The 15,672-nt window shown below is 36.5% G+C and overlaps 1 protein-coding gene across 4 annotated transcripts in view; it reads left to right on the forward strand.

The window, feature by feature from the left end:
- PTPN2 (protein tyrosine phosphatase non-receptor type 2) overlaps positions 1-15,672 on the forward strand; it is an 85,691-nt gene that overhangs the window by 9,473 nt on the left and 60,546 nt on the right. For 3 of the 4 annotated variants that reach the window (XM_019814962.3, XM_019814960.3, XM_011287948.3), the window contains exon 2: positions 13,751-13,841. In XM_019814962.3, the coding sequence (XP_019670521.1) occupies positions 13,751-13,841 (91 nt within the window). Of the gene's footprint in view, positions 1-13,750; positions 13,842-15,672 lie in introns of those variants that run through there. The other variant, XM_019814961.3, reaches the window with a different exon arrangement.

Genomic DNA, 15,672 nt, shown 5'->3' on the forward strand with positions numbered 1-15,672 from the left:
CTTTTTCATGTATTTATTGACTGATTGTAAAACTTTGGAAAAATGTCTATTCAAGTCCTTCACTTTTTTTTTCCCCCTAAGACTTCATTTTTTAAGAGCAATTCTAGGTTCACAGGAAAATTGAGGGGAAGATACAGAAATGTCTCACATACTTCCTGCCCCCATACATGTATATCCTTCCCTTTATCAAAATCCCTCGCCAGAGCGGTATGTTTATTATAATTGATGAGCCTACATTGATATGTCATAATCATCCAAAGTCCATAGTTTACCTTGGGGTTCATTTTTGATGGTGTACATTCTGTGGGTTTAAACAAATGTATTTGAATCCAGCATTATGGCATCATACATAAAAACCCTGTGCTCTCCCTATTCATTCCTACCTCCCTTTCCCAACCCCAGCAACCACATTGATTTCTTTTACTGTCTGCATAGTTTTGCCTTTTCCAAAATGTCATATGGTTGGAAGCCTGTAGTAAGTAGCTTTTTCAGATTGGCTTCTTTCACTTAGTAATATGCGTTTAAGGTTCCTATGTGTCTTCATGGCTTGATAGTTCATTTCTTTTTTTTTTTTTTTAATTTTTAAAAAATGTTTATTTATTTTTGAGAGAGAAAGCATAAGCAGGGGAGGCATAGAGAGAGAGGGAGACACAGAATCCAAAACAGGCTCCAGGCTCTGAGCTGTCAGCACAGAGCCTGACGCAGGGCTTGAACTCACAAACTGTGAGATCATGACCTGAGCTGAAGTTGGACACTTAACCAGTTGAGCCACCCAGGCGTCCCGATAGTTCATTTCTTTTGAACATTGAATGATATTCATTTGTCTGGATGTACCATAGTTTGTTTATCCCTCACCTGCTGAGGGGCATCTTGGTTGCTTCCAAGTTTTGGCAGCTATGAATAAAGCTGCTATAAACATCAGGTTTTTGTGTATATGTAAATTTTTTACTTCTTTGGGTAAATACCAAGGAGTGCAGTTGCTGGATCATATGGTAAGAGTCTGTTTAGTTTTGTAGGCCAAAACAGCCAAACTTTTTTAGGACTGTACCCTATTGGTGGGAATGCAAACTGGTGTAGCCACTCTGGAAAACAGTGTGGAGGTTCCTCAAAAAGTTAAAAACAGAACTACCCTATGGCCCAGCAATTGCACTACTAGGTATTAATTCAAAGGATAAAAAAATACTGATTTTAAGGGGCACATGTACCCCAGTGTTTATAGCAGCACTATCAACAATAGCCAAATTATGGAAACAGCCCAAATGTCCATTGACTCATGAATGGATAAAGAAGGTGTGTGTGTGTGTGTGTGTGTGTGTGTGTACACACGTACACAATGGAATATTACTCAGCCATCAAAAGAATGAAATTTTGCCATTTGCAATGACGTGGTTGGAACTAGAGTGTATTATGCTAAGTGAAATAAGTCTGAGAAAAATACCATATGATTTCACTCATAATGTGGTATTTAAGAAACAAAACATGAACATAGGGGAAAGGAAGGAAAAGTAAGATAAAAACAGAGGGAAATAAATCATAAGAGACTCTTAACTATAGAGAATAAACTGAGGGTCACTGGAGGGGAGGTAGATGGGGGTGGAAGGATGAGCTAGATGGGTGATGGGTGTTAAAGAGGGTGCTTGTTGTGATGAGCACTGGGTGTTATATGTAAGTAATGTATCAATGAATTCTACCCCTGAAGCCAATACTGCCCTATATGTTAACTAACTTGAATTTAAATGAAATCTTGGAAGAAGAAAAAAACAAAACAAAATGGCTGTACCATTTTGTATTATCACCAACAATGAATGAGTTACTGTGTTTTATGTCCTTGTCAGCATTTGGTGTTGTCAGTGTTCCAGATTTTGGTGATTCTAATAAGCGTCTGGCTATTTTTATGTTGTTTGTCCTCTTGTTCAATGGTAGGAGTTCTTTGTATATTGTGGTTATTAATCCCTTATCAGATATGTGATATGCAAATATTTTCTCCCAATATGTGTTTCCTTTTAAGTGTATATTGTTACTTGATGTTCAAAAGCCTTTAATTTTGATGAAGTCCTGTGTATTTTTTTTTGTCACCGTGTGCTTTTGGTATCACGATGTAAGAAACTATTACCATATCCATGATTATGAAGATTTTCAACCCCTGTGTTTTCTTTTAAGAGTTTTGTAGAGTTAGCTCTTACATTAGGTCTTTGATCTGTTTTAGTTAACTTTTGCATATGGTAATGGTCCAGTTTCATTGTTTTGCTTGTGGATATCCATTTTTCCCAGAACCATTTGTTGAGAGATTTTCCTTTCCACACTGAATGATTTTGGCCTGCTTGTTGAAAATCAAGATCTGAGGGTTTATTTCTGAATTCTATATCCTGTTCCATTGATCTCTGTGACTGACTTTATGTTATACCACATTGATTTGATTACTATAGCTTTGCAGCAAGTTTTGTAATTGGGAAGTGTGTGTCCTCCAACTTTGTTACTCTTTTTCAAGATTGTTTCGACTCTTCAGGGTCCTGTGAAATTCCCTATGAATATTGGGATGACTTTTTTTCATTTGTGCAAAAATTGTTGCTGGTGTTTTGATAGCGATTACATTGAATTAGTGTATCACTTTGGGTCATTTTGTCATCTTAGTATTTAAATCTTCCAAACCATGAATATAGGATGTTTTTGTATTTATTTAGGTTGCCTTTAATTTCAGCTGTGTTTTGTATTTTTTAGTATACAAGTCTTTCACCTTTTTGGTTACATTTATTGCTAAGTATTTTCTTTTGATTCTATTGTAAATGGGATTATTTCCTTAATTTCCTCTTTGGATTCATTGCTACTGTATAGAAATACAGCTGATTTTTGTGTGTTGATTTTGTGTTTTGCAGCTTTGCTGAATTTGTTTATTAGCTCTAACAGGCTTTTTTGTGTGGGCTCTTTAGGATTTTCTACATAAAACATCATGTCATTTGTGAATAAAGATAGTTTGGGGTGCCTGGGTGGCTCAGTCGGTTAAGCATCCGACTTCGGCTCAGGTCACGATCTCGCGGTATGTGGGTTCGAGCCCCGCGTCGGGCTCTGTGCTGACTGCTCAGAGCCCGGAGCCTGTTTCAGATTCTGTGTCTTCCTCTCTCTCTGACCCTCCCCCGTTCATGCTCTGTCTCTCTCTGTCTCAAAAATAAATAAACGTTAAAAAAAAATTAAAAAAAAAAAGATAGTTTAACAGCTTTCTTTCCAATTTGGATGCCTATTTACTTTATTTTATTATTGCCCAGTTGCTCTGGCTAGAACTTCAGTACTGTGTTGAATAGAAGTGGTGAAAATGGGGGGGTAGGGTGGGGGGGGTACCTGGCTGGCTCAGTTGGTAGAGTATGCAACTCTTGATCTGGGGGTTTATTAGTTTGAGCCCCGTGTTGGGTGTCAAAGATTACTTAAAAATAAAATATTTGAAAAATAAATTAAAAAAAAAAAAAGTAATGAAAGCGGGAATCCGTGTCTTGTCTCTGACCATTTTTCCTCCTAAATAACTGCCTGCTTTTATGATACTGTTTGTTGAGTATCCTATACCTCTGTCCTTCCTCTTCCCCCCATTTGCCATCTTTGTAATTTGCAAAATTCCTATATGTGTGTATTGGGTGAATGAAGCATGAGCAAATGCCTGTATGATCTGATCTCTCTGCACTTGTTCATCCCCATTTCTTGTATTTTCCTCTCTTAAGCACCACAGGTTTTGTGTTGCTTATACTTCTTGTAAGATACCAGTTATTCATGCTTTCATTTATGTTTTATGTACCTTCACATCTTTGTGACTTTGCACAAGCTGTTTTTTCTACTTAGACATGTCTTTCCCTACTTGTTTACATGGCATACTCCTGGTCATTGTTCAGGTTTATTCATGCACTGTGATCTTCACTTCCCCAGGTGAAAATAAATCCACTTTCTGTGTTTATTTATTTGTGTATTCTTTTTTTACTTTATTTTTGAGAGAGACCGAATGCAAGCGGGGGAGGGGCAGAGAGAGAGGGAGATACAGAATCTGACACGGGGCTTGAACTCATGAACTAGGAGATCATGACCTGAGCCGAAGTTGGATGCTTAATCGACTGAGCCACCCAGACAACCCTCTGTTTATTTTAAATGTGAGCATACTTTTCTTATGGTACTTATTAGACTGGCTCCTTGATAGTCTCATGAAAATTCTCAAGTTTGATTATAAAAAAAGAGAAAGTCATTAGATACAGTTGTACAAATAGCAGTAAATATTGACAGCAAGAATAGTGATAGATAATGATAAGTGGACATAATTTTCCAGGTTCTTAATCTCATTCAGTAGAGGCTTTTTGTTGTTGTTCTTATTTATCATTGAAATGACCAAAATACAGTGATAAGAAAAAAATCTACATTATTATTTGACATGAGAGAAGGGTCCTACCCATATATTTGAGACTTAGAGGATTTTTTTTTCACTTTTATTGAGAAATCACTATACATTTAAGGTGTACAGCATGATGGTTTGATTTCCATGTATTGGAAAATGATTACAGTAGGTTCAACTAACATCCATCTTCTTGTATAAATCCAATCAAAAGAAAAGAAAGGAAGGAGGAAATTTTCTTGTGATGAGAACTTTTAGGATTTACTGTCAACATTTCTCTGTATCACACAGCAGTGTTAGCAATAGTTACCATGTTATATTACCTCCCTGGTACTTATTTATCTTGTTAACTGGAAGTTTGTATCTTTTGACCACCTTCCTCCAATTCCGAAACTGAGGGGATTTTGATAGTAAACAGTGTAAGCATCCACAAAAACTTGGGTAAGAGCTGATGCCTACGTTTTCTGTGACGATGAACAAATGTTAGGCATGTGAAAAATTCAGCTCCTCAGAGACTCAACGGGGTGCCTGTGTGGCCCTGACTGGTTCATAGACTCTTGGTCAGAGGTCATGATCTCAGTTTGTGAGATTGAGCCCTGTGTCAGGCTCTGCACTGAGAAGCCTGCTTGGGATTCTCTCTCCATCTCTCTCTCTCTCTCTCTCTCTCTCTCTCTCTCTCTCTCTCTCTTTCTCTCTCTGCCCCTCCCCTGTTTATGTGCACTAGCTCTTTCTCAAAATAAATTAATAGACTTAAAAAATTTAAGACTCACTAGCAAAATAGTGCAAAATACCAAGTTAGCTTGACAAAAATCTCTGCATTTGGGAAAAAGATTTTTAAACTGAATATTCTGAGAAAGCATTTAAAACACATAAAGGTCTCAAATCTTTGTGATAGGCAGTTCTGAAAGAAAGACCCTGAGGTGATACAATGATCAAAGAAATAATGGAAGAATACCTCTGAGCTGAAGAAAGCCTTGAATTTCAAGATCAAAGGGGACCAGAAAGTCTTCACCAGGAATATATTTAAAAAGTAGGAAAACCTGCATGAATTTCTGCATGCATCCTGATGACTTTTCTAAGTATTCAGGATAAAGAAAAAGCCCTGCAAGGTAGAAAAACAAGTAATCTTTAGAGAAGAACCAATGACATTTGCATCAGACAAATGCACTCTGACATTGGATGCCAGAAGATAATGGAGAAATGTCACCCCAGAGCTGAGAGAAATGGAATAGGTGTAGAAAGTAGGTTTGGACAGTGAGGCCAAATACAATCTAGAGTTAACGCTAAATAGTTATAATTATACTTGTAAACCTTACTTAAATGATAAATATTTTTGAAATAACTGCACATGTTAAAAAATATGGATCCAAAGTTCTAGCTTATTTCAAGAAGATTTGGGGGATTGAGCTGTAGGAAGAGAGAAGTGAAACCTATAGTAATTGTACTATATATTTACCAGTAGGGATTTATTAATAGATATTTTCACATTAGTAGAAATATATAAGTCCAAACATGCTTTTGCAAAATTTTAAGACTAATTCCTGGTAAAATAGGAATGGTGCTTTTACTTCTAAATTACTGGAAGTAAAGAGGAACAAAGAAAACGTGATTACTACAGAAAAAAACGGGGAAAAGGAAATAAGGAAGCATAACATAGAAAACAGCTAATCGTTTCTGGGTGAAAGAATAAATCAAGACTGCCATTAAAGACTAGAAAATAATGAGATGACACTATTCTAAACTTAGAGGATTTGAAGTTTAGAAGTTTGGACAGTCTTTAAGAAAAACAAAAAAGAATATTAATGAGCTAAGTATTGTATTCAAGCTAGAAGAATGATAAAATGAAACAAAGCTTTAGAAGGGCAGATTGAATACACAGGAAAGGTAGAAATGAATGAGTAATCATTTCCTCTCCCCTTCCAAATAGGTAGTTCAATTTTACCTATGATTATAGCCCTAAAACTAATGTGTCATCGACAGATATTATCTAGAGATAAAGTATAAAACACCATTCCCAAATTTATTCTGGGGATATAAAGAATTAGTAACACTATATATAGTGTTATATAGTGTTACACAGTTATATAGTGTTACCATAGTAACACTATATAGTAACACTATAAAATTCATCCTCATTGATTAAAGGACAAAAAAATAAGTGTAGTCATATTGAGATCAGTTAAAATTAAGCAACAAAATTTTTTTGAATACTTAAGAATATACTTAGGAAATGTGTTGGGTTTTACAGTTGCACCAAAAACCTTAAAATACTTAGGAATAAACCTAACCAAAGAGGTGAAGGTCTATACACTGCAAACTATAGAAAGCTTATAAAAGAAATTGAAGAAGACACACACACACACAAAAGAAAAGTATTCCATGCTCTTGGATTGGAGGAACATACACTGTTAAAATGTCAATACTACCTGAAGCAATCTACGTATTCAGTGCAATCCCTATCAAAATAACACCAGCATTCTTCACAGAGCTAGAACAAACAATCCTAAAATTTGTATGGAACCAGAAAAGACCCCTAATAGCCAAAGCAATCCTGAAAAAGAAAACCAAAGCTGGAGGCATCACAATCCCGGACTTCAAGATATATTACAAAACTGTAATCATCAAGATAATATGGTACTGGCACAAAAACAGACACTCAGATCAATGGAACAGAATAGAGAACCCAGAAATGGGCCCACAAACGTATGGCCAACTAATCTTTGACAAAGCAGGAAAGAATATCCAATGGAATAAAGACAGTCACTTCAGCAAGTGGTGCTGGGAAAACTGGACAGCGACATGCAGAAGAATGAACCTGGACCACTTTTCTTACACCATACACAAAAATAAACTCAAAATGGATGAAAGACCTAAACGTAAGACAGGAAGCCATCAAAATCCTTGAGGAGAAAGCAGGCAAAAACCTCTGACCTCGGCTGCAGCAACTTCTTACTCAACACATCTCTGGAGGCAAGGGAAACAAAAGCAAAAATGAACTATGAAAAGCTGCACAGCGAAGAAAACAGCGAAACTAAAAGGCAACCGATGGAATGGGAGAAGATATTTGCAAATGACATATCAGATAAAGGGTTAGTATCCAAAATCTGTAAAGAACTTATGAAACTCAACACCCAAAAAACAAATAATCCAGTGAAGAAATGGGCAAAAGACATGAATAGATACTTCTCCAAAGAAGACATCCAGATGGCCAACCGACACATGAAAAAATGCTCAACATCATTCATCACCAGGGAAATACAAATCAAAACCACAATGAGACACCACCTTACACCTGTCAGAATGGCTTACATTAACAACTCAGGCAACAACAAATGTTGGCAAGGATGTGGAGAAAGAGGATCTCTTTTGCACTGCTGGTGGGAATGCAAACTGGTGCAGCCACTCTGGAAAACATTATGGAGGTTTTTCAAAAGATTAAAAATAGAACTACCCTATGACCCAGCAATTGTACTACGAGTTATTTATCCAAGGGATACAGGTGTGCTGTTTCGAAGGGACATATGCACCCTGTTTATAGTAGCACTGTCAACAATAGCCAAAGTATGGAAAGAGCCTAAATGTCCATCGATGGTTGAATGGATAAAGAAGATGTGGGATATATATACAATGAAGTATTACCCAGAATCTGAAAGAATGAAATCTTGCCATTTGCAACTGCGTGGATGGAACTGGGGGGTATTATGCTAAGCGAAATAAGTCGGTCAGAGAAAGACAAATATCATATGACTTCACACATATGAGGACTTTAAGACAGAGAACAGATCAACATAAGGGAAGGGAAACAAAAACAGGGAGGGGGACAAAACATAAGAGACTCTTAAATATGGAGAACAGAGGGTTACTAGAGGGGTTGTGGGTGGGGGGGATGGGCTAAATGGGTAAGGGGCATTAAGGAATCTACTCCTGAAATCATTGTTGTACTATATGCTAACTAATTTGGATGTAAATTAAAAAAAAGTAAAATTTAAAAAATTTTATTAAAAAAAAAATGGATTCTACCAGAGCAGTAGGTAGTGTTCGCATTTAAGCTGCTGAACAGTTATTTAGTGCTATAAATAGTCCCAAATACTATGCTAAAGATTTTTCTCTTAAAAGAATAAAGTTATTATAAGAATTGAAAAAAAAAAAAAAAAGAATGTGCTTTTTACCTTGTTGGCACAGGGTATCTCCTGCCCATTTCCACCCCTGACCTCTAGTGGCAAAACCAGTACCCAGGGCAGGCAGACGTGAGAAGGACACAGGTCAGCAGAGCCCTTTTTATCTGCAACCCAGCCCAGCGATTTCTGCTTGTTCTCTGGCTGGAACTGTGTTGCATGACTATTCTTACCTGTATTGGAGACTGGGAAATACAGGTTTTTAGTTGGGCTAACTGTAAGTTGGAAAGTAAAATTAGGAACTTTGAGTAAAAAAGAATGGGTATTGGGATAGGCGACTAATATGTACCTCTGGAGCTGCTTTTTAAAGTATTGGATAGGTTCTGTGTTGAGTCGACTCTAGTCTGGCATGGTGAAGAAAAAAAACTATTAGGGGTTCTAGTCTTCCTAAATGCACTGAAATTAAAGAAAGGTAAAGAAGAACAAATAATAACATTGGAAATGAGAGAAGGGCCCTGTAAGAGTTATGTGGTTTTTTATTTTAATTAACTGAGAAAATAGAATGTATTTGTTATGAATATATTTCTTAACCCAAGAACTTGGCTGTTTTATGGTGTTTTGTAAATTAAAATTTCTTCCCTACCTCTATACTTGGGGCTCCATCTATTTAATTTTTTTTCTTTTTTTGGTAACATCAGTAATGATTTGTCACAGTGTACACAAATAAGTGTGTTTCTTTAGGCTAAAAATTGGAATCAGAAACTGACAGATAAACTTAACTGTGGAAAATAGGTTTAAATTTTTTTTAATGTTTTATTTTTGAGAGAGAGCGCGAGTGGGAGCAAGTAGGGGAGGGGCAGAGAGAGCGAGACCCAGAATCTGAAGCAGGCTCCAGGCTCTGAGCTGTCATCACAGAGCCCAACATGGGACTTGAGCCCACGAACCTAAAGATCATGACCTGAGCGAGATCATAACCGACTGAGCCACCCAGGTGCCCCCGGAAAACAGGTTTATATGTATAACACAAGCATTGAAGAAGGGCTCATGTAATGGAGGGACCCTCTGTGCCCAATAAAAATTTTTTTTTTCTTAATTGTAGAAGTTCTTGATATAATCCGGATAGCAGTCCCTTATCAGATACATGATTTGCAATGATTTTTCTCCCATTCTGTGGATTGCAACAACTTTTCAATCTGATTTTAAAACTAGATAGCATTAGAACTGATATTATACTAGTATTTATTAGAATTTTAGTTTATTTTAAAGTAATATATGAACTCAAGAATATATAAATATATGGTTTAAAACCCAAATGGCACAAAAAGTGCCCAATAAAAAGGAGTTAAAAGGACAGGTTACTTTGGAAAGAAAGAGGGACAGGGTAAGGGGAAAGCCTTTAGCTATATCTGATTTATGGGGTTTTCTTTTTTTAATTATGTAAGTTTCAGGTGTACAACTTTACTGCTTGACATCTGCGTACATGACAAAGTGATTACCACCACAAGACTAGTTACCATCCATCACCATGCAGTTGGCCTCCTTCATCCATTTCACCCACCCTTAAACCCCCTTCCACATAGGTAACCTCTAGTTTGCTCTCTGTATCTGTGAGGTTTTTATTTTGTTTTGTTTTTAGATTTTACATGTGAGTGACTCATACAGTATTTGTCTTTCTCCTGTGACTTATTTCATTTAGCATACCTCAAGGTCTATCAATGCTGTAACAAATGGCAAGGTTTCATTCTTGTTTATGGCTGAGTAGTAGTGCATTGTTTTATTTACATATATTTCGCATCTTCTTTATCCTTTCATCTATCAATGGACGTTTAAGTTCTTTCCACATCTTGGCTATTGTAAATAATGCTGCAATGATGTGTTTTATTCCTTTTCTAAAAAGATTTGAATGAGATACTCAAAAGTGGCAATAAATGTTTAATTTCACTGATGGTAACATGAATGTGATATATATTTTTCTGTTTGATAGCTTTCATTATTAAAACAACTCTTTAGTTACATAAATCTGTACCCTTCCCTAGATGTTCACTTTTCCTCCCTGGAAGTTACTAACTTCTCATCTTCTTCTAGAAGTATTCAGTGTATTCTCAGGCATATATATGTTTGAGTGGAGTGCTGCCTCCCCCCATGAGAGCCTATTCTTTTGTACTTTCTTTCACTACACAGTGTATCTTTGAAATCCTGTCATATCACTGTAGCACTTGGTGTCCTTTTTCCTTATTCCCATGTATTCTGCTGCGTTGGTGCATTGTGATTTATCTCCCCAGTTCACTCCTGAAGGACACTTAATATTCTTGCTAATTTTTCACTGTTATGTACAGTGCACATCCTTGTGTGTACATCTTCACACATACCTGTGTGGCTGTGTGATATAAAACCCTCCTAGAGGGTAAGGAGGGTGAATCAAATTTATGATCTTATTAAATCATTCTCAAACATTGTATCTGTGTACGTTCTGTCAGTCATGTATGAGAATGCTTCTTCACTCTTATCTGCATAGTGTTTCAGAATTTTTTATTCTCACCAATTTGTGTCTCTACAGTTGATACAGAAGAGCTATTAACAGAAAACCGTATGTTTTAGTATTATTTCATATTAATATTTTTTGTTACTAACTTGCAATATGAAATTATTTGTACTTTGTAGTGTTTCAACTCTATAAAGTGTTTCAGATTATGCAAATAAATATAAGCTGAGACCTGACTGTTTAATTTTACATATAAAATTTATTACTTAATGTTTAAGAATGTTTATAATTAATGTGTGGAAATAGTTGACACTTTTTCATCTTTTCAGCTAATTACAATTATTTGTTAATGCGTTCATGGAAAAGTATTTGAAACTGAAAGGTAGTATTTCTTTTTATTTTTTTTGAAAGGTAGTATTTCTAGCCAACTTTTTTTTTTTTTTAATGTTTATTTTTTAGAGAGAGACAGAGTGCAAGTGGGGAGGGGTAGATAAAGAGGGAGACACAGAATCCTAAGCAGGCTCCAGGCTCCAAGCTGTCAGCACAGAGCCTGATGCAGGACCTGGACCCACAGACTGCAAGATCATGACCTGAGCTGAAGTCGGATGCTCAACCAGCTGAGCCACCCAGGCGCCCCTCTATCCAACTTCTTATATGAGATTGTGTAACTTTGGTACTAAAACTGAATAAATAACATGCAAATAGAAAATTAGAGGTCAGTTTAACTTAAAAACATAGGTGCTTACATTTTAAATTAAATAATGATGGTACATCCAGACAGTGGAATATTATTCTGCACTAAAGAGAAGTGAGCTATCAAGCCATGAAAAGACATAGAGGAAACTTGAGGTCATATTACTAAGTGAAAATCTGTTAATTGTAATTTAGCACATTACCAGAGTAAAGGAGAAAAGCTATATGATCACTTCCATAAATGTAGGGAACACACTGAATACAATTCAACACCCATTCATGATAAAAAAATGTTTAGTCAACTAGAAGTTGAAGAGAAACCATCTTAATTTGAAAAGGGTATATCGATCAGAAACCCAAAGCAAATGTTATGTTTAGTGGTTAAACCTTAGAGGCAGTTGTTTACAAATCAGGGGAAAAAGTATGTCTATTTGATATTGATTAGGCAGTCCTAGCCAATGAAATTAGATAAGTAAGGGAAATAAGAGGTGTGAATAAATAAGAAATATGAAATATAGGGAAGAGACAGAATGATCACTATTTGGGTATATTGAGAAATTCAGAGTCACTACAAAATAATAGAGAGCTCAGCAAGATTGCTGGATGAGAGAGAAGCATTAAAAGTCCGTAAAAACAATTGTGGTGTGTGTGTGTGTGTGTGTGTGTGTGTGTGTGTGGCAGATTGCATTTTCCAAAGTAGCCAAACCAACGTACATTCTCTGCACACACAGTGTGACTGAGATTTCCTCCCACTGAGAGGTGGTCTGTGTTTCACTACTCTTTGCATCTTAGAAGGCTCAGTGGGTGAAAATACGAACTATAAAGTTACCTGTTCTGGGGCTGGTGGCATATAAGAGGGTATGGAACCCACAGTAAGGTCATTTGCTAAGTGACTTCAATAATTTATTTATGCTTAATTTATAAAATTATCTGGTGCCTAACTTAAAATGCTTTTTCTCACATGTGATAGTGTGACCAAAGACCCAATTAATTTTTGCTGTTAATACACACTTTAAAACAATTTTTTAATGTTTATTTTTGAGAGAGAGAGAGAGTGTGAGTGGGAGAGGGACGGAGAGGGAGGCACAGAATCTGAGGCAGGATCCAGGCTCTGAGCTGTCAGCATACTTAACCGACTGAACCACCCAGCTGCCCCTCACTTTTTACCAGAATTCTCAGAAAAACGTATTCTATTTGGGTGAAAAAACAAATTGGGTGATACACCAAATAGCTGAGTGCCTAGTGCAGCTGTGTCCTCACAGAATTTCTTCCATTGTAGAACACAGAAAACTGTAAGGGTCCTAAAATGAGCTTCTGGCCTAGTGGTGGTTGCTAAGCACTTATGGCTCTAGAAATAAAATTTGAGGATATTTCTGGACTCAAAGTAACAGTAAAGTGGCATAAAGATGAAGAAATAGATTAAAGGTGTTTTTTTTTTTTTAATTTTTAATGTTTATTTGTTTTTGAGAGATAGAGTGTGAACAGGGGAGGGGCAAGACAGAGGGAGACACAAAATCTGAAGCAGGGTCCAGGCTCTGAACTGTCAGCAGAGCCTGACACGGGGCTCAAACCCACAAACCATAAGATCATGACCTGAGCCAAAGTCAGCTGCTTAACTGAGCCACCCAGGTGCCCAAGATGAAGAAACAGATTAAAGTTTTAAGGTAGAAACTCCAAAATAGAGATGGGTATTAACCCATCTGAGTGTGATGTGTTTAGCCTAGATACCTCCATTGCATTAGTTCTGTATTACATAACGTGTTTAAGGTTACTTGTAGGGGTTGAATATTGCATGGCAATATATAAATTCATCAAGAGCAGAGACTTTGGTGCCTGAACGACCTTTGTTGTCCTGCCACTTACTGGTTTTGTGACCTTTGACAGATTGTTTTATCTCTCAGAGTCTGTCATCCCTCACAGGGATAACTGTTCCTACCAGTGTTGTCAGAATTGAAATAGATAACGTAGGCAACGTGCTTTGTGTTGTACTTGGCATATCATAAGTGTTCAATAAATGTTACTGTATACTGGCTGGGAAGGTATCTGTTTTGCTATATACAATTTAAGAGGAATATTAAAATATATTTTTGTTATTTTAAGGAAATTCGCAATGAGTCCCATGACTATCCTCATAGAGTGGCCAAGTTTCCAGAAAACAGAAATCGAAACAGATACAGAGATGTAAGCCCATGTAAGTATTTGTGGTTTTGTGTGCATGTGTATGTTGGTTTGTTTTAGGCAGGTTACGGTGAAAAAGTTTGGGATAGGGTTGATAAATACAGTGGTTTTTTTTGCATATTAACATAATAAACGTTCTTTAAGGAAAAATTTCAAGGTCTAGAATAGAAGGAAGGAAAACTGCTCATAATTCATCCTTCAAACACAGCCACCGTTTCTTTGGCGTACTTTCTACTAATCTGTTTTTCTTATGCATAATTTCCTTTCTTTAAAATAATTGTAGTCATATATGTGTGTATGTGTATTCATAAACATACTTCCTTTTCCTATTATTCCATAGGCTTTGTAAGTTTTACTTAAAATATTTATCAGTATAGTTTGCTTTTTTCCCCAAATTATAAAAGTTGTATGTACTCACTGCAGAAAACTTTTAAAACAGAAATATGTAAAGGAAAAAAACCCATAATTTAAAAACAAAAACTTTTGGGTTTATATTCTTTTTGTATTTTTTCTGAACAAACATATATACACATTCTTTTAAATTTAAAATTAGAATTCTTCACATATTGATTGTAGCTCTTTTCCCACATAGCAATACATTATAAACATTTTCCTATATTAAGTCTTTTAGTGGCTTTAATAGTGGCTTTGGATGTGCCATTCTTTTGTGTAACGGTTCCCTTGTGGTTGACCATTTGGATTCTGATGTACCCACTCATGTACATGCAATGATGGTTCAGTGTTAGTGTGCTGAGTCCTCCTGTATAGACTGAATAATCTCACTCTATTCAAGGTCGCAGATTATATACCCTTATGTATGTTGTATTCCTTGTTAGAAGGGTATGGACATTCCATTGAAAATCTAATTACTGGGGGGAAAGTCCATACTTTATTTCTTCCATGAACAATGTTTTCCTTCTGTCAACCAAGTACATTTCCATGAAAAGTATGTTGGCTAATTTTGGACAAATCAGATGGACTAATCTGTTAAAATATTTCATGTCTGTTATCAATTACTTATTAAATACTAGGTTTCTCTTTCCATATGGTGTGGGTGTGTGTGCAGGGAATGGGGTTGTGGGCAGTGGTTGTAACATTTAGGTGCTCCTTCACCCTCTTCAAATTTCTGGTTGAATATCCTTGAGCTAGAGACACTAATCTCCAGTGTTTACCATGACTTTGAAGACCCTATGTTCCAGGTGTACACTTTGCTTTGTTGCCTTTAATTTAAAAAAAGAAAAAAACAAAAAACCAAACTTCTTGTTTTGATAATTGTAGATTTGCATGCAGTTGTGAGAAATAGCACAAGGGTATCTTGGCCTGGTTTTCCCCAGTGGTAACCTCTTACATAACTACAACCAGGAAATCCACGTGGATGCAACCCATTCAGATCTCCCCAGTTTTACCTGCACTTATTTGTGGCTGTGTTCAGTTCTTTGTGGCTCTGTTACACGGTAGAGTGTGGGATCACAGTCTGGGCACAGACCAGTGGACCAGCCCTACCACAAGATCCCTCCCTTTTGTGGCCCCAGCCACCTTGCTCCCTTCCTCCTATTCCAAGTCCCTAGTTGCCCTTGTTTTTTTACATAAATCTGTTGTAATTGCAATCACTGGATATGATAATTGATGTTTGAATTCCCTGATTAGTTTGATCAAATTGATCTAAATCGAGGAATTGGTAAAAATTGGAACTGAGATGCTTAAAAGTAAGACATTTGTAACTTAAATTCCTCTCAACTATACAAGTCAATGAAATGGTTGTGATTTGTCCCTTAAATGTTAGACTTATTTACCCAACCACCTGTTGGACAGGCCAAGTTGAAGGCTGCAAGGAGAGCTTGGTT

Source organism: Felis catus, chromosome D3 (genome assembly GCF_018350175.1).
Source record: "Felis catus isolate Fca126 chromosome D3, F.catus_Fca126_mat1.0, whole genome shotgun sequence".
Classification (NCBI taxonomy): Eukaryota; Metazoa; Chordata; class Mammalia; order Carnivora; family Felidae; genus Felis; species Felis catus.